Raw genomic sequence first — 19,773 nt, forward strand, 5'->3', positions numbered from 1 at the left:
AGAGTTTACTGAACATGTTATTACAGTGTCATTCGCTCTAAAGTTAAATTATACTCTTCAGAAATCTTGACATTTATGGAATCAATACATACCAGGAGATTGGGAAATAGGTGTGCAGATGATTCAGTACACTTTCCTCTGAAGTACTGGCTTAGCTCACTAAAACTAGAAGAGTTATTTCTCTCAGAGCATTTAGAGCTCCTAAAATTGCTTGTGTTAAAATTTGCTATGAATTTCAAGTGATAAAGGGTTTTTTTGTGTCTAAATTCACTTTACTGTATGACACTAAAGGCCACAGAAGGCTTTTTGTGCTGCAGTATGGTACTGACATTTTAACAATAGCTCCTTTAAGTGATGCAACATAAATTGTCACCCAACTTTACTTTAAGAGAAGTTATTTCAGAGGTATGGGCATTTGTTGTATGCCAGTGCCATGAAAAGTTCTTGAAGGAACTTGCTGATGACAGTAGAAAACAGGTTCTTATTCTAGAAAGAATGAACATTTTTAAATACACCAAAAGTAAACCTGGAAATTATTTGTTCACTTATATTTTATGGCAGCTTTCCCCCCCACCCCCCCCCCCCATTTATTTAATGTGCCATGTTTTCTTTCATAAATAATTTTTTTTTCCAGTTGGCATTTGGCCTTTGCATTAATTGAAACTGAAAAGGCTAGAAAGTATTTAATTTCTTCTTATGTCATTTCAATATTGCTATTTTAATTAGCAAATAAGCAAAACAGTCCTCAAACTTGTCAAGATTTGCAGCAATGCTTATAGGAGGGGATGTGGGTCAAAAAGCTCCTTCTTCAGACAGAAGAAGCTACAGAAGCATTAGGAGTTCTGGGTGTCTCATTTGCACTAGTGATCCTGATCAGCAACACCAGGAACTGTGCCTGGTTTACAGATATTTCAGTTGGGACAAACAACAGAATATCTTTTCCCTCTTTTTCTCTATTTGCAACAGGGTTTTTGGGAATGTTTTCAAGTTAAACAGGGAGTGGAAGGCAAGCAGTTCAGGAACTAGTCTAGTCTATACTGAATTGAGGAGAAATTACATTTTCTTCTTTATTTTATTTTAATTAAAACATTATTAAAATTGTACAGCTTTGGTTGTTGTTGCAAGAACAGGAATACACTCTTTCACTGCAAGATATTTTTGCATTACACTGAATACACCGACTTTGTGGGATCTACTAGAAGAAAAATTAATTTCCTGGATGAGATATTGATACACAGATACAACTTATCTCCTTAGTTGTAAGTAAGGTGGATAGGAAATAATTCTTCAGCTACAGGATCAGAACTATTTACATTTCTTTGGAATTTATTATCCAGTATGACCATGAGCTGTCTGAGCCAATTTTGTTTGGAAGAGCACATAATATTTCTGAAATAATTTCTGATCAGAGTAGGTATTGTAAAGAGATTAATGCTAACTGCATAACTCCAATTTTTTCAGGCATTGTTCAATCAGGAGGGAACTTGCTACTCTGTGAGCTGTCAAGGTTTTCAGTAGCCCTGGTTGTAACACACTTTTAATCTAAAGGGGTGCTTGTACTAGGTGAGATCCAAGAGTGCTGTGATGTCTGTGGCATGTTTCAGGAAGATCTCATGAGGACTAATAGAAAGGCAACTTAGAGAGAAGACATTATTATTTCCCCATAAAGACTCAATATACAACAATGGAAAGAGTAGATACATCAAGCAGAGTATGGTACAGATAAACTATGGCTGTCCTAAAGTAGCTAAAATCAGCTTCTCAATATCACACTCATTTTGTCCACGTAGAATCCTAAAATAACCATTTTCTCCCCAGGATTTTCCCCAGGAATTTGCAGCAATCTAAAAGTAAACAAAGCAGAAAAAATTATTTGTTTTAATTTTAAAATATTATTTAAAAAATGCAAGGGACAAAGTGCAAAATGAATCCTTTATGTTAGTGTCTTTTTTAAGAAATAAAGTCTCTCAGATTGGGTGCATTGAGATTAGCATGTATATTTTTCTGATTTCTAATAATTTGTTCCTTTTTTCAGTTTGATCAAAATTTCAGTTCCAAAATCAGGGTTAGTAAAAACAGAACAGTATTTCTACAACACAGTTTGATAAATTAAAGCAGAAATCATTAAATGAATATTCAACTCTTTGCTGGTAAAAGTGGTTATTGAAACAATAATGGTCAGAATTCCAATTACAACTAACCTATTACAGACACACCAAAGATATATTAAAAAAAAAATAAATAAAAAAAGATGACTTTTAAAAAATGAAGGTTTTTTTAGGTAGCTATTGACATATTGAGCAATTTATTTTCTGATGAGATCTCAAAAGTCTCAGTAGGTTTTGCCTCTGATACCAGTGAAACTACCTACCATAAGCCCTGCCATCAGCTATGTAAATACCAAAGTACTTTCAGGAATAATGGGATGAGCTGTTAGTCATAGTCCAAGAAATAAAATTTGTCTTAATCTATATGGCTTAAAGGAAATGTTCCTAGTTTGATTGTTTTTAGCTTTGGGGGCTTATTCTTATGGCTGGATAACAGTTGCCAACACTGTTCAAACAGAAAATTTTTCTTTTCCAAATATTTTAACAAATACTATTGATTAATTTTACCGACTTTCATTTGCAGGCATCAAAAAGAACTCACTCTTCATAGAAATTTTTAGTAACACTTGAAAAACTGAATGAGATTTGAAACAGAAAAGGCAGTGTAGGAAAAAACACAGGTATAGGTGGAATGAAACAGGCTTTGAAATTGAGGTAGGTGATGCTACAGTTCGAGGTCAGCATGATAAAAGTTTTCAGAGAGGGAATAGAATTATGCAGGACACTTTAAGGTGAAGGAAAAGGATGCAGAGAGAGCAAATGAAAGTAAAGAAGTAGATTTTAGATTATCTGTGATGTTGAGATCTTTTTATTTCTGCTTCAAAACCCTATCTTAAGTATTCACTTACCCAGAACTTCTGTTTCTGTCCATTTCTGTCAGGTAATGCTCCCCACCTTTTAGAAAAGAATACTACTTTGATGAAACATGCAATCAGAAAATAAAAAGCATTAGTTGTTGTAATTACCAGTACCAGAACAAAGCATGAGTAACAAACTCTGATGATTGAAGTGAGGTTACCTGCTGACCTGCTAACCACAAGTCAAATCACCATTACTGATTACAAAAACTTAACAGAAGTCTAGTTTTAGTTTCTCATTGCAAAAACCTGTTTTCATTGACAGAATTTCTCTTCTGGAGAGCTTGCTTGCAAACTGAACTTTGTAGGAGTATTGAAACTAATGTGCACATATTTCTTCAACTCATCTGAAGATCGCTAGGAACATTTTTGTTAAAAGTCTCATCCAGCACCTTTACAGAAATAGCTGGTGAGTTGGGACTGAAAATATTCCTAGCTCTTCTCAAATCAAATTGAACTGCTGACAGCTTAATCTGTTTTATTGCATGGTGTGGGTGGATTGATATTTTTGTCATCTTTGAGGGCATGCTAACTTTTGTGGAAATATCTATGAAATGATACAAGAAATTTTCCCCACCTGCCAAGTGATAGGATTTTCATAGGGGTATAGCTGTAGCTGAACTGCTTGGTACTCTGATTTTTAGGCCTCACTTTATACAAAAGGCAGAAATTCCAACCCAATCACCTGGATGTATTTCAGTGAGCAAGAGTTGCACTGCACATCTTAGGTTTTTCTGCTGGAGCTTAAAGAACTCTGTTGTGCTTTGAATTTATGCAACAAATGCTTGTCTAGTTACTGTTTACAGGTCATGATGTTTGGGTGCCTATAAAAGGGCACAAATAAACAGAAAACAAAAGGTGTGAATTTTTAGACATTTTTCCCCTGTTAATCCTAGGATATATCAAATGCCATTGACAGAGTGTTTACTGGTGTACATCCCATCAGCACCACATGCTTCAGCTGTAATCGCAGTGCTCTAGTCATTTTCAAAGGCAACCAGCTAAAATTTGATGAGAAATCCCACACTGTGAATGGGGAAATTGGGATTTTTCTGTCACACTTTTATTCGAACAGCAACAGTGGCATCAGCTCTCCTTGGTTAACAGTGAAGCATCATTTACATGGAATACCTGCACTTTCAGCCAAAGGGGGAAAAAAAAGGAAGACAAATTGGTGACTAGCAGAGAGATGAAGTGTGGGTTATAGTTGCAAGCACAAATTGTAGCTACTGATCATCAAATTCAAGGAATCATAAAAACAATGTTTTTTATGATTCCATAAAAACATAATGACCCTGGAATGCAATTATGTGGGTTTTTTTAAAGAGGCCTCACGATGCATTTTCTTTTCATTAATATTCAGGGATTATCAGTAATTGCCATTTCCTTGCCAAATATATTCAGATAAAATCTGTCATGATCATAAATTAAAAAAAAAAAAAAAAAATTATAGGCATTTGAATTTCATACCAGATCAAGATTTACTTCTTTATTCATGGCCATTTTACTAAAAAAATTACATCAGCTGTAATGTAATGTGAAAGTCCAATATTTACATCAGTCTCAAATATAGAAAAAAATTGCCTTGAATTTATATTCATGTATTCTTGCACTTCGTACTACACATAATTTATCCTGCTTGCTTGAGCATGATGATGACCAGTTCCCACAGGGTCACATTTCTGTGATTAAATGTTTTTCTAACATTTGTTATTTTCTAAAAGAGTCAACTTCTTGTTTCAGAGATTGATAGCAATTTATTGTCTCAGAAATGTATCTAAATTAAAGAAGACTTTGAAGCCAAGGTAGAAAAGGAACCTTTTTTTATCCTTGACCATAACCTATCCTTAACTATAACTATGAATTTAGTTTCCCAGGATTTGTGTCATCATAGATACATAGGCACTTGACATATGCATTTTATTTACAGTTTAGAAAGAAGAGCTGCTTTCTCTGTAATCAATGCCTATGGGTATTCATCAAATACTCTAAATTAAAGTGTATCAAATTAAAATGTAGAGTACAGCCAGCAGATCAAGAGAAGTGACTGATTTCCATTTTTGGGGACTGCCATTCTGTGTCCAGTGCCCAGTCTTGAGCTTTCCCACACAGGAAAAGCATTAACAGGCTGGAACAAGACCAGCAGGAGTCCACTGAGATGTTTGGGGTCTGGAGCACATGGTGTGGTGGCAGAGGCTAAGGGAGCTGGTTTTGTTCAGCCTTCAGGAGAGAAGGCTCAGGGCACATATATTTGTTATCTTCTTCGCAAAGGGTGGGTAAAGAGAAGATAGAAGAGACCCTCCTGACATATTTCGGTGGTCCTGCCACTGCTCCCCTTCCACATCCCCTACTTGAACCTTAACCTCCACTGGAGGTAGTGATAAGCTGCATCCAGCTTACTCTAGGTAGATTTCCAGATCATTTTCCCTGCAGAGTAGCAGCTCAGAGAATGCTGATTGGTCCCTCAAATTCTTCAAGCCAAAAAAAAAAAAAACAAAAACAAAAAACAAACAAACAAACAAACAAACAAACAAACAAAAAGAAGCAGCATAATCCTGAAGGAGTTTAATGGAGTAACTAAACTCCCAGAGGAATTAGTTCCCAAGTGGAATTGACAGAGACTTTAAAGTGAGTTGACACATTCTTGGACAACATCCATTAGAGAACAATATTGTATTTCCTGGAAGATTACCAAAATAATCTAATCACACTCTTTTGTTTGCTTTTGGGATTATTCCAGCTTGGTATTTACTCCAAATGAATGCCATTTTAAAAGCAAAGAGATGCTGGATCTCACTGTACTAGGACAGACAAGAAATTTCTCAGGGTTATTTCTGCAAAGCTTTAGATCACTAATATCCTTACCTTTGGTATTTTTAGGAAAACCTTTCAACCTTATGTCCTGATTTCAGCTAGAATACAGTTAATTTTTTCTCAGTAGCTGTTACATTACTGTGATTTGGATTTGGAATGAGAGTGATGTTGATAATACACTGATGGTTTGGGTTTTGCTAAGGTCTTTTTTTTTTCCTTTTGTCTCATGATCTAACACTGAGGAGGAATGCAAAATAAACTAGGAAGGATCTCAGCTGGGACAGGAAGTGACAAAAAGGATATTCCAGCCTGTAGAACTCATGACCAGTAAATTAACTGGGCGAAGTTACCCAGAAGCACATCCAGTCTGGGCTCAGGAAGGGGGGCTCTGGTGCTGGCCAGCAGGTAGGGAGCAGTTGCATTGTACAGCACTTCTTTTACCCTTTTTATTATCATTTGCCAGTATTATTGTATTTTACATTATTTTTGATTATTAAACTGTCATTATCTCAATCTATGAGTTTTACTTTGACTTTATCCCCCATTCCACTGGGGTGTGTGGGGGGAAAGATGGAGTTGAGAGAGTGACTGCTTAATTTCCAACTGGGCTTAAATCATGACACCATTTCATATCCAAACTTCCCATTTTTATTTAGAAGAAAAAGAAGAGGTTTTAAGAAATCATTAAGAAGGTCTGTCTATTAATTACTGAAAATTACTTTCAAAAGGGAGTTTTCTTCTCTCTGGCAAGAATATTCTGTGAGAAATTTTCCACTTAGTTTTTCCAAAAGAAACTCTCATGATCTTCAATCAAAAATAACCTTGAATTAAAAAAAGTAATTTCACAAAACTGCATTCAATCTCCTTCAGGAAAAAAACCCAATGTGTTTCCATTTACTCCAAAGAAACCTGCTCCAAATGACTCTGTAAAAAGAATTCTGTTGCTTTTTCAGATAAAAGGATGCATGCTTGTAGCTTTATATAAAGTGATTTTCATAATTTTCTGTCCAATTTTATATGGTAGAGGAACTTTAGCTGTCCTTTTCAGTAATAGCTTTCACTTGATATTACCTCTGTAGGAGCAGGCCCTCAATATACAACTCTGCCTGACAGGTGAAAAACTAGAATACAGAGACTATTTCAGTAGTGTTACAGAGAATGGAAATGGGTTTTATTTGAACATTTCCTTGTTTGTTTTTCAGTAAACTACACTATTAAAATGAAGGTAGACTTCACAAGAAAAGCATAAAGAAAGTATCGGGGGAAAAAATTAAGCTGATAATTAATCATAGAATAAAATAATAAAAAATGGGAAATATAACCTAACACAATAAGAGGGGTTTTCCACAGTGGCTTCAAAACGAAGGTGTTTTGGCAGATAACAGAAACTAGATTCAAGTGTGTTTATATTCACTTTTGTAGGTAAAATGCTCTTAACAGCAAATACAGTGAAGGTTCCTGAAGAGTGTGCTAAATAATATTATACAAACTGACTCCTTAAGACTGAAGATATGAACGGAAAACAAATACAGCCTTAAAAATAAAGAAGAATGGCAGGTCCTAGATCTAAAGCTAATTTTTGCAGATTAGTTGTTATTAGTAGAAGTCAATGCTTTGCATTAACCAAGGTTTTAAACTGCTTGCTGGACAGAAATATATGCAGTTCAAAACTTCTCAACTAATTTTCTTCCCTGGACTTGGTTGTATAACCATCATGATGCTACCAGAGGAAAAAAAATAGGTGCAATTATTGTGGATTATGTCCTATTCTTAGTGCTGGATCCCAAAAGCTAGCAATTTTATCTACTCAATTAGACAAAAGTTTAATTCTTAATCTTATATTAAAAATAAAGTTAGGGTCACTGACTAATGTTCACCACCAAGAGAAAGCTTCTTAGAAAATGTTTGCTGGAATTTGAAACTATAGATTTGCATAAGCTTTGCAAGATGAGAGGTGAATCAAATTGAGTCAGTAAACCAATAGTTAAATCGCTCACACAGATCCCACAGATCTACTGTAATGAATTTTATGGGGTACAGTCTCATGGATTTAACTGCATGAATCATCGGACACTGTATCTTTTCCTCATTATCTCCTCATGTATTTCTCTTTACTGTAAAATTATTGAGTGTTGCTGTTTAATTTTTAACTATAACAGCTGATGTTGATTGTCTGACAATGAAAAAAAATTTTTTTTTCCCCATGAAAGAAAAAGAGAACTCAAGCCCAGGTTTCTTTATTCAAGAATAAAACAGTTTGGGTTATGACTTTTTGTGGTTTAAGTTACGTGTTTGTAGTTATCCTGAGTGTAAGCTCAAGGGATGGAAACTAAAGAGAAAAATACAGAGAAAAACAGAGTCTTCAAAGCCCAAACCCCATATATCACTAACAGTAGTCAAGACTTTGGACTTTGGATAGGTGAATCATTTAATTACATATTAAATCTTAGCATGTTGTTGCCTTGTCTGGATGTCTCCTCAACACTAAACCACAAGCTCTTCGCCTCATATATCAATTTTATCTCCATTAGTATGGCTTTTTGTGTTAAACATTCAACCAGTGTTTTTTCAGGACACAGAAATTTCAGTTTAGTATTTGGCTAAGCCATTCCATTTAATCTGCTGCATTATTGTATTTAAATCTTTCCGTGAATGCTAATTAAAATAGAGGGGAAATGGGTTTCCAGCTAATGTTAATTTCAGTGTCTTATTATTAAAGCCTTTTGTCATTCTGAGCTCCTTCCAAGCATTGAAAATCTATCTTGTTCATGAAAGATTATCAAGGCTTTTAGTGTTTTCTTGTTTCCTCCATGCCTTAAAGTGGTAGTCCACAGATTTAATTGCAGCCAAAGGCATGGGCTTTTGAGACTTCCTGGATTTTTCAGTGTCATGGCTTCAGCAGTTGGAGCTTTTTTGTGAGATATGGATCATATATTGTAGCTTAGCACTGCTACTAAAGGGATGCAGAAATAAAACTCTGAGAGATTTGTCTGAACAAGCTGCAAACATTCATGATGTATACTTTACTTCACTAAATTTGGAAAGAGATTTGTTTGAACTAGAACCACAGCTACTCCATCCAGTGTAATTCCTGGACTGAACTGTACTTTCCTTAGCAGACTCTGGCATTTTATACCAACAAATCTGCCCCAGGTTTTCTTTTCCTATGGATATTACATTTCTTTTTCTTAGATAGAACTAACAAAGCCAGAAGACTAGAAAGAGGAGAAAATAAAATTTAAGAAAACCAGCCAACCAACTAACAAAATAAAATAAAATTTTTAAAAAATCAAATTTACAGAGAATCTGGTATAGAATAAATATAACATGTTTGATCAGAAATCCTAGCTTAAATGTAGAGATCTGAAAGAAATCTACCACTAAGGTCATCTTTGATGTGAATTTAGTCTTTTTTAATTAAGAGACCTTGAGATAAGGTCATTTTGTATGTCATTTCTCAGCCATCAGCCTTCTTAAAATAGAAGACTGCAGATGAAAAAATGATAATTACCAGGCTATAGTAAACTAAAATAGTTTGTCCTCCTTAGTCCCACTTGCTGTTTGCAGATTTATTGTGCCTCTTTTCCTGATGTTCATTCTGGTGTCACTAAGAGTTGTAATTGTGTATGGATGGATCCATGAATGCATGTACATACATACACACATACCTATGCAAGACATTCTGAAAATACTCTCAATATGAATATTACCCATCAGTCCTTTTGGTTTTAAGCAACTTTAAGATGCCATTGCATGTGGGATTTCTCTAATCTAATCTAGAATTTTTCATTTTAGCTATTTAAGTGTGACGTCCCACAAATTCTGTTATTGTCTACAAGGAGAAATCAGATCCAACAAAGCAATTCAGCTCACCTTTAGATACTTAAGCTAGAGCAGATGGATATCTATAAAAGATAAAGGGAAACATGCAGAGGCATAGGAATTTAACTTCTCTGTGTTAAAACTTAACTGTTATGTATACCAGTCTCCATTAGTCACTTTTTCTGCTTGCCTCCCTGTGTCTGGAATACTGCCACAGAAACTGCCTGAGAGATCCTGTTCTCTCTAAGTCTCAGTGGATCAGTCCATCCTGCCTTCAGATTACTGAAAGCCCTATTTCACTGGAGAGACTGTGACCAAACGCACAACAGCCTCCACCTGGCTGTTCCGCATTCTCCTGGCTGTTCCTCCTTCCATTTTCATATTCTGTCTTTTCATATTCTCTCCCTGGGCCTGATGTCACACAGTATCTCACTGGAGATAGACTCCCAGTCTTGTCACAGCTGACTTTATAAATAAGCCTTTGAATGACAGAAAATAACTTGCAATTTCATGTTGCAGAACAAGGGAAGCCAGTCTAAACGTTTAAAATCCTTCTGGTCCAATGATCAATTAGGCAGTTTATATGTGCATTTCGGTTTTGTACAAATAGCTCTTGCAAGCTTCACCAAAATGTATTCTCATTTTATCACTCCATTGCCTTATATGTTACACAATTAACAGGCAATTTAAGGCATTTTCAAAAATGTTTCTGAGATATTACAAATATCAGCTTAAAAGGGTCAGTCATTATTATGGCTGCCTTTTACAAATATTCAATCTCTTTTGTGGAAGGGATTATGAATAAAAAATGGACCTAGAATAAGCATCAACCCACACAAAACTGCATTTTTTTATCCTATCTATCAGCACGTCTCTGCTTTTTGCCTCTCTAGGAGCCATCTCAGCTAAGCAAAATGTAAATATTCATCAGCATTTTTATCTGAAGTACCACCGTGATGATATTCCCATGAGTTTTTTATTGAGGTCAAGGAGTCTAAGTTTTCCTTTGTCCCCAAGCTACATATGAGTGACAAAAAACTTACAATCATGACACATATTTTGCATTCAAATTCATTGAAACTAATAAATTATATTAAAAAGTGATGGCTTAATCCTGAAGATATTAAAGTCTATACAAAAAGTGCTTTAGAGTTCATGATGCAGAATCACATTTTATGGCTGGATTTTTCTTTGCTAGAAACACCTCCAACAGCCTCCAACTTGTCAAAATCTAATTCATTTTTTACAGTTAAACAGCTCTGCAAATATTTTTAAATGGCACAATCTTGAAGGCCACAACATTTGTACACTAGACAATTCAAGAATTTGAAACTCTTTATATTGTTGGATCCATTGGATACTTCAGCAATATTCAAATTAAGTAAATGTTTTAATAAGTAAATGCACTCCCCACATATTAAATTGCGAACAAGTCTGAGGTTTCCTACTGTCATCTTCAGTTTTCTTCTTTTTCCTTCACCTCTTATGACCTTTTTCAGCACATCAGACTACTCATCTTTCCTTTCCTACTCTGTGTTTAGCAGTGATTATTTAACAGAAACCTGTGTCTCAGTCAAGGCACTCAGATTTTGCTCAGAGTGGCCCCTTGCCTAAGGATTGCTATCTTTTCTTTGCACAGCCTGTCAGTTCCCATTCAAATCAGCATCCACTCAAGCATAGAAATACCAAATCACAGAATATACTGACTTGCATCGAGTCCAACTCCTGGAGTCTGCACAGCACCATCCCCGAGAGTCACACCATGTGCCTGAGAGCATTGTCCAAACAATTCTCGAATTCTGCCAGGCTGGTGCTGTGACCACTGCCCTGGGGAGCCTGTGCCAGTGCCTGAGCACCATCTGGGTAAAGAACCTTTTTCTGATACCCAACCTAAACCTCCTGTTACAGCTTCAGGCCATTCCCTCGGGTCCTGTCACTGCTCACCACAGAGGAGGGATCGGTGTCTGCCCCTCCTCTTCCCCTCACAAGAAGCTGGAACTGCAGTGAGGTCTCCCCTCAGTCTCCTCCAGGCTGAAGAGCCCAAGTGACCTCAGCTGCTCCTCATATGGCTTCCCCTCAAGGTCTTTCACCATCTTTGTTGTCCTCCTTTGGATGCTCTCTAATAATTTAATGTCCTTTTTATATTGCAGTGCCCAGAACTCCCCCCAGCACTAGAGGTGAGGCTGCCCCAGTGCAGAGCAGAGCAGGACAATCCCCTCCCATGCCCAGCTGGTGATGCTGTCCCTGATGCCCCCAGGACAGAGTTGGCCCTCCTGGCTGCCAGGACACTGCTGACTCATGTTCAACTTCCAATCAGCCAGGATCCCTAGGACCTTCTCTGTGGCACTGCTTTCCAGCATCTCATTTCCCAGTCTGTACATCCAGGGTTGCCCCATCTCAGGTGAAGAATCTGACACTTCCCCTTGTTGAACTTCATATGGTTAGTACATATTGTTGGCACATTAGTTACCTCCTCCCCTCTCCCTCCTCAGCCATCACTTTGTCCCCTGGTGCCATTCCTGCATAATCACTCATCTGGGTAGGTTATTCTGCACAAATGTGGAGCAGCTTTTCTTATGAAATAGTTGTCATCACCCTATGCTTGCACCAAGCATACTTCACAGCCCTCCCAACACCTGAAGTCACAGCCTCACAGCAGCTCATCCCAGAACTAAGTATTCAAATTTCATGGCAAATTTTACTGTCTAATGCTATTGGTTTCTCACAGCTGTTACCCTTAATACACACAGAAAAACCAACACATACCATCTGTCCTCCATAAACATATTTTCCTAATTCAGTGCTCCATTTTTCTGCACTAAATTCCAGTTTCTTTTTTTCACTGCTTTACAATATTCTCTATAATGATAATTCAGGTGTTCCTCTGTTAGCTTCAATCAATACTTCTTGCAGTAGGGTCAAATATGATCTTGCATAAGCCTGCTGCTTCTCTTTGCTTCTATGCCACTATTAAGCACACTCTTAATCCATAGCCATTTCCACAACCACAGACATTCCCATGCCCTTCATGAAGATGTCTTCACTAAGATCACAAGCACAAAATGCACCTTATTTCGCAATTTTATGTTCTTGAAGTACTTACTGAAAATACTTTCCGTGATCTTCCTAGCACACATTGAATCATTATTTATATGATATTCTAGACCACCAATAAAATATTTGCTTGAGATTCCACAGTCATTTTTCTGTGTATTCACTCACTGTGTTAATAAATTCATCCTTGCATATTCCCTTCATGGCAAAAAATAAAGCTTTGTGATGTATTCAGTAATTCAAGCATATGCATTATCAGGTATTTGTCTTCTTAACATAGTGGCCCTGGTCTATGTTTGAGAGGAAATCCACTGATGTACTACAAATGTGCTTCTGGAGCAGTTTCCCAAATAAAACCAGCAACATCTCAGCCACAGCTGGTTTCTATTCAGGGCACAGACGACCCAGACTGCTGTGCCAGTAAGTTAAGCCGTTTAAGTGGGAGGTCGCTGTCAATTTCTGTGTTTCTATTTGCATTCTGTTTGGTGGCATATTTGAAGAAAATTATATCAATTTTGTTCAGAACTTGCAATGTCCTTGGAATATTTGTGATTATCCAACCAAGTATTTTCATAAGGTGTGTATATATGTGCATATGTGTGTGTGTGTGTGTGTGTGCGCACATATGTGGGTTTTAACTATATTTATATAGGATTTAATGGCTTATTCTATAAACATTATATTTGAAGTTTTTGAACAAGTGTAAGAGCAGATTAAAAGATGATGGGTCTACACCTCATTTCAGTACTCTCGAAAATTCATAGATAAGGCAAAAATGAAACATCAGTCCTATGTTGGGAGCTAGCAGTGTTCCATCTGTAATAGTCAAATCTTTGGGTTCCAAACTGGTCATTGACATTTTATTACATTCATAACTGGCAGAGAAAAAGGGTAAAAGAATGTGCTTTACTCACCCAAGGAGTTTGACTGAATGAGTTTTCCATTTAGATCCTGCTTTCTGAGAATGTCGATATATTCCCTCTTTGTAAAGGAAAAAATCATCATACACCTTCATTATAGCTGAAAAACAATAGGAAAAATCACCACAGTCAGTAAACATTACTTCTATTATTCTTTGCTCCTTGCATTTTACCGGTGAAATTCTTGTTGTGTGTTGGACTGCATTAAGTGTACTTTGTAACTCTGCTAAAAGCATCAATTCAGAAGTGCCCTGCCGTGAGTAAACCAATACTACTTCAACAGAGTTCTCTCTAAGGTCTCTTATCAAGTTTGTTGGTTTTCCTTGTCATGGACATTCCCTCTATTTGATTCCCAATGCAGTAAGAAGAAACATTGCCTCGTGAAGGCTTACATAAATTTTGAAATCTAATTCAATAAAATTAATCTCCCTAGGGTTCATATAAACTACTCAGTTCTGATTAGCATCTGCATATTCAAGAAAAATATTTAACAGGAAATGTATATCCTGTGAAATATAGTGGACAAGCCTTTTTCTGAAACTTAAAGTTCATGAAATACACAGTAATCTCCTTAAAGAAAACTAGATTATTTGTATATGATTGTTAGCTAAAAGTGTGGGGAAAATCACCCCTTTTTTCAAAAAAATGCAAGGTGAAAGTGCTGATGAACTGAAAATTTTGTGCAAAAGAATGAAGATCACAAGTTCCATTTTGAAAATAATATGCCTATTTATTATTTCTTAGGAGCAAAATTCATTTGTTTATTAAGAAAATAGTTCTGGGTTTCTTTTCCACATATGTTCTGCCACTTTAGTACCATTTGCTTTATGGTGGTCTACCAGATCCAGAGAAATGAAAATACTTTTCAAGTCTACATTACCTTTAGATTCCAGTGAATTAGAAGCATTAAATATAAGTTTTATTCCATCTTAGTTTTAGCTTATGATTTGAACTGCTACAAAGCTTGGAACATAAGTGTTAGTGAAATCCAATTTTCTGAAGTTTTGCACCCTGGGAGTACCATAAAGTACAAGTTTCACTGACCATTTTTTGTGTGGTTGGACCATTTATAACATATGTGTCTAGTATAGATCTGCAGTGTCCAGTAAGTTGAGGTCATGCCGCCATTTTTTTCTGTCTGGCATACTTACAAATTTCTTTTTTCTACCTGAATATTTTCATAAAATTGAAGAAAATTAACTGTCTTTACAACAACCTCTATCATATTTGGCTGAAAATATAAAACAGTCAGAAATATTAGGGGATGAGAGAGGACTCTCAAAACATGGTGAAATGAGGCCGTTCGCCTCGCCATGGACAAGCCTCATATTGTGCCCCTTCCCCATCACATCTTGGTTGAAACTCTGCCAATGAGACCTGCTGTTTCTGGGCAGAGGAGAATATATCTTGTGCCCCAAATGAAACACATTCTTGTCTGTGAAGAGATATCATATCTAATTTTTTTCCATTGAAATGATGTAGAAATTTTTTAAGTGTCTTTCCAAAGTAACTTTAGTTTATATGATAGAATTTTGTCCGTGATTATATATCATATATACATTGCATACATGTGCATGTGTGTATACATATATTTGTATATATGGGCACATATGCCTATGTATATGAAATACCCTGCAATCAGGAGCTAAAAAATGGTACAATCTTTGTATTAGAGTGGTCTGGATGCATGAAGTACAAGACGGAAAAGATGATGGTAATTCTAGATCTAGTACTGAGATATTTTTATTTATTCAGTGACTTTGTCCTGATACAGACTGTGGCTTGGACAGGACAAGGTGATCACAGTCCACCACCTAATTTTTGTTCACTCTCACATAGGAGCGACCTCATATTTCCCAAAATGAATGGATTAATTATTAATGAATCAGAAAAGGCAGTGATTTTCATAAGGTTGACTATAGATCATGCATGAACTACTTCAGTCATTCTGAGATTGCCAGATCTATGCATATAGATGCAGAGATTAAAAGATTGATTCCAATATAGATTCCCCTGCATAAAATTCTTTAATAGGAATTTTTGTCTCTTTTTAATCATACAAAGACTCAAGAAATTAAAACTAATTGCTACAAAAGGAAACAAAGTTTAGCTCTCTACATTAATATAGCCAAATGCTTTCTACGAATCATTTTCATGTGTTAGCTAATATAAAAATTTTTCTCAAGATCATAACTGCTGAAATTGTAAGTTTTGTGGGGTCAAAACTCTGAGGTACTGCCAACATTGTGTGAACCTTTATTTTAATTAAGACTAACTAATGTGTCAGAGAGGATAATTTTCCTACATCACTATTATAACCATCAGAGTATTTCCTAAAGTCCATAAAAAAAAAAAAAAAAAGGGCAATATTAGATTGTCCATCTAGATGTTTTCAAAGTATTGGTGAAATTTCACTATGTTTACTTGCATCTGAAAATGCTAATTTCTCAGTTTCTGTACCATGTAAGACAATTACATAGGTCAGAGAGAAATCGTCATTCAAACTTGAAAGCTGTATAACATAAAATCTTCAATTACATTCCTAAACCTATTGCTTTACATTTGTTAAAAAAACCCATATTTTTTCATAACTTTGAATGTGTTCAAAAATCAAAGTCCATTCATTATCACAGTCTTGAAAGGATCTTGAATGTTTTCCAGCTATTAAACATTACTTAAAACATTAGGTAAGACTGTCCCTAACCCTTTGTAAGTTCTTCAGGAATGACAAGTGAATGCATAATGGAAAACCTCCTTCAGTATTTGAATATCATTTGCAGAAAAAAAGTATGATATGGTTTTAAAATTAGACTTTTGCCCTGGTTGCATTTGTAATATGGGAAGATAAAAGAGACGATCAGTGACAAATTACAGGGTCATAACTCTGATTCATTTAAAATTCATATTATAGCCAAAAGAAAAACCAGCAAGTGATTTCACTCAGTGATGCATACTCTTGGTTATATGCTGCTATGTAGATCTTGATTTTTCTACAAACAGCAACACCTTCACCTGACACACAAAAAGCATTTTTTTTTTTAAGATATATGAGTTGTCATGTGGCTAAATCCTAACAAATGGCTGAATATTGATTATTTAATGTGTAAAATTTAGCACTAGCAGATTAATCCAGCAAAATCTCTTATACACAGACTATGAATGCAATATTTGAGGTCTGAAACTCTGTCTTGAGGATCTTAATTTTTATCATTTTTTAAAAACAGCAGAATTTACTGTCTTTGCATCTAGATCAAATGCAGTGTGGGAAATAATATTTTCTTTGAGCAAACAAACTTGGAACAGAAGAAAAAAAGAAAGACTGATGTTGTTGATCTGGTTAAGTCTGAGATTCAGATTAATTGCAGCTGCCCACATAAAGAGCTTTAAGAAGAAATTTCAACTCCATGATGCACCAAAATGAATTCTATCTAATAATCAAAACCATTTGAATAATAAATTGAAGATTATGATAATTCTTTATATAATTAAAGGCAGTAGAAATGCAGAAGTCCCCTGAAGTAAAATTCTTTGGTTTTGCATCAGCTAGCCATCCAAGCCAAGTGGAGATCCTGCACTATGACCTTTCTCCATCATCCCAAGCCCCACATCCATCAATCTCTCTAGTTACACTGGGCTGGGCTGGGAGCAGGAATCTGCATTTCAGCTGTTGCCAGCACCATTCATGGCCACAAATGGACAGTATCCAGGGTAAAAACAAACAAACAAACAAACAGAAGTTCCCTACTCAATGCTGAAGTCTCTTTATTTCTGACATCTGAGAGGTCAGGGATCTTCAATGCAGAGTTCAGCAGAAAAATTCAAACCTGATAAGCATCAACAAGAGCATTTGGGCTCTGAAATGAGAAAATCTGGGGTATTTCAGTACGGAACGATTTTCTGGAAAGTCCATATAATTCAGCATTACCTTCAGAGAACAGGTCTTGCCTAAGCCAGTGGGGGAATCAACCCCAGCCCTATAGAATCTTGTTTGGCTAACATTTAATTCCACTTGCACAGCCACAGATTTCTATTTCACCAATGACCAAAGAACTGTCATGAGAAAAGGCACACAGATTTCCTGCACACAGACTTTGAACAAATTTTCAACATATACAACTCAAGGTCATTTTACTCTTTACAGGTTCTGATGCAATCAGGCTGCCTTTAGGGCCACTATTTAGCCACCAAATATCCCTGGATGAACTACAACACATATGACCACTTTCTTCACTGTGGCATATAATTCGCATTTTCTAATATTTTGATACAAGGTCATTGCACAGTCAAATTATTTCAATAATGTTATCATCCTTTAAACTTACCATACCTTGCACCGGTCCTCTGTCCATGATTTCTTTCATTATATCAGTTTCCTGAGAGGAGATGAGAGCAGCAACAGAGAGAGCAAGGGAAGATAGCAAGTATTAAATAAAATTAAAACTCATACTAATTTATCATTGTGTGGACATATATATATACTATAAATATACCTTTGTACATGTACTTCTGCGGGAGAATATTTGGTTTGCCAAATTAACGAAACCTTCATAAACATGTTTAAGAAGAACAACTGCACTGTTATGACTGCACACTTCTTTCCTATCTCTAATTTCTATGGGACCACAAAGTATCAGCTTTAAAGGGATGATGTACACCTGTACAGAGAAACAGTAAAGAATTTCGACCCTTGGGAAAATCAAGGGCAACATAAAGGAAAATTCACAGCTCTAGTCCTCAAGTTAGGTGAACATATTTTAATTTGCCAGATAATATCCAAGCCCCAAAGGAGTAAAATTGTTGAGACAACAGATTAATTTAATGAACTTACTTTTGAGGACACCCTGTAGTGAGAAGCACACCGGTATAACCGATTGGATTTTTCAAAAGCATTGGGACATGGACCATTTGTATGGTTTTTTCCATATTCACTTGACACATAACACTGATTTTCAGCTGATGGCCCCAGGTGTTTGTTCCAAAACGATGGGTAACAAGCATACGATACAACCCTGTTCAGGTATTCAAAAATAAAGTTGGTAAGAAGCTTGCTTAAACATTTTTGCCATTTTACTTCAAGCTTTTAATTATTTTACAATTGTCGTATTTCAAGTAATATTTTTCAGAAGTGTGAATGACACATCTTCCACTGGATGTAATTTCCTTCAATTAATATATATGATATTTATGATTAAATTTCCACTACAGTAGCCCTCTCCCTACCCTTCAAAGAGAGACAGGGCAAAAAATGTGTTTAGCACTTGTCACCCGGTACAGTCATCTCATTAATGATGCATGAAAGTTCACTCTGAAAAAGATCAATAAATTACCAATGTTGTCAATGGGCTACATTTATCAAAAATGGCTTGTGAAATGGAATAAATGGAATACTGTTAGACATTTCTGAAACAATATACATATTTCTGTGTTAATGCCATGCAGGCCTATGAGGGGGTTTCTTTTACACAGCATAATTAAATATTTTGCTGAAGTAGAATATTTAAAATAGTAGGTCCTATAAAAAGCAATTGTATTTAGGTAGTTTATCAATTATACTGGACTTTCTGGACCCTTGCTTGTGTATACTTAGCTCTCAGAAGCTTTTCAAGATAAGCCTTCATCTGTTTTGAATAAGAGATGGCATTTTACCATTAGCATTCTCAGAAAACCTGAGAACATCTTTTTCTTTCTGCCCAAAGTAGGCCACATACACACAGCAGCACACGGAGCTGCGTGGTAATCCAGATAAGATCTCTCACTGTGAACTAAGAGTCACATTTGAATCTTTTCACCAACCACAGTTTCTGTAGCCTTGTTTAACACAATTGAACATCTTTCTGCTGAATCACGATTTTGCATGTGCTGAAGCATTAGCAAAACTGTAAACATTAAAAACGTTTCAAGAAGACCATTCGAAAAGAATCATAGAAGAAAAACAGAAATAGATGTGAATATGTTTATAGGCACAAATATAGATACGTACATACAAAAATAATGTTAGAAACAAGTAGGATCCAGGGCCAACCAGGGAAACTCCCTAGTGTGTTCCTATATTCTTGATGGAATTCCTTTGAAGTCACATTTGTATGTTCATCTAATGAAAGGTTTTTGGGGATTTATTACATTTATATGTTTGAATTGTGAGATAAGAATATAATCCTAAACATTAGACTATGTTATTTGCAAGTTGGCTAATAACAA

General features: G+C 35.9%; 1 protein-coding gene across 1 annotated transcript in view; it reads right to left on the reverse strand.

Annotated features, from left to right (window-relative positions):
• Positions 1-1,727: 1,727 nt before the first annotated feature.
• The window catches only part of TINAG (tubulointerstitial nephritis antigen), a 37,729-nt gene continuing 19,683 nt past the window's right edge, over positions 1,728-19,773 (reverse strand). The window contains exons 7-11 of the mRNA XM_040059851.1: positions 18,404-18,584; positions 17,903-17,948; positions 13,570-13,675; positions 2,957-3,002; positions 1,728-1,844 (exon numbers count right to left, since the gene is read on the reverse strand). Of these exons, the coding sequence (XP_039915785.1) occupies positions 1,728-1,844; positions 2,957-3,002; positions 13,570-13,675; positions 17,903-17,948; positions 18,404-18,584 (496 nt within the window). The remainder of the gene's footprint in view (positions 1,845-2,956; positions 3,003-13,569; positions 13,676-17,902; positions 17,949-18,403; positions 18,585-19,773) is intronic.

Source organism: Hirundo rustica, chromosome 3 (assembly GCF_015227805.2).
Source record: "Hirundo rustica isolate bHirRus1 chromosome 3, bHirRus1.pri.v3, whole genome shotgun sequence".
Classification (NCBI taxonomy): Eukaryota; Metazoa; Chordata; class Aves; order Passeriformes; family Hirundinidae; genus Hirundo; species Hirundo rustica.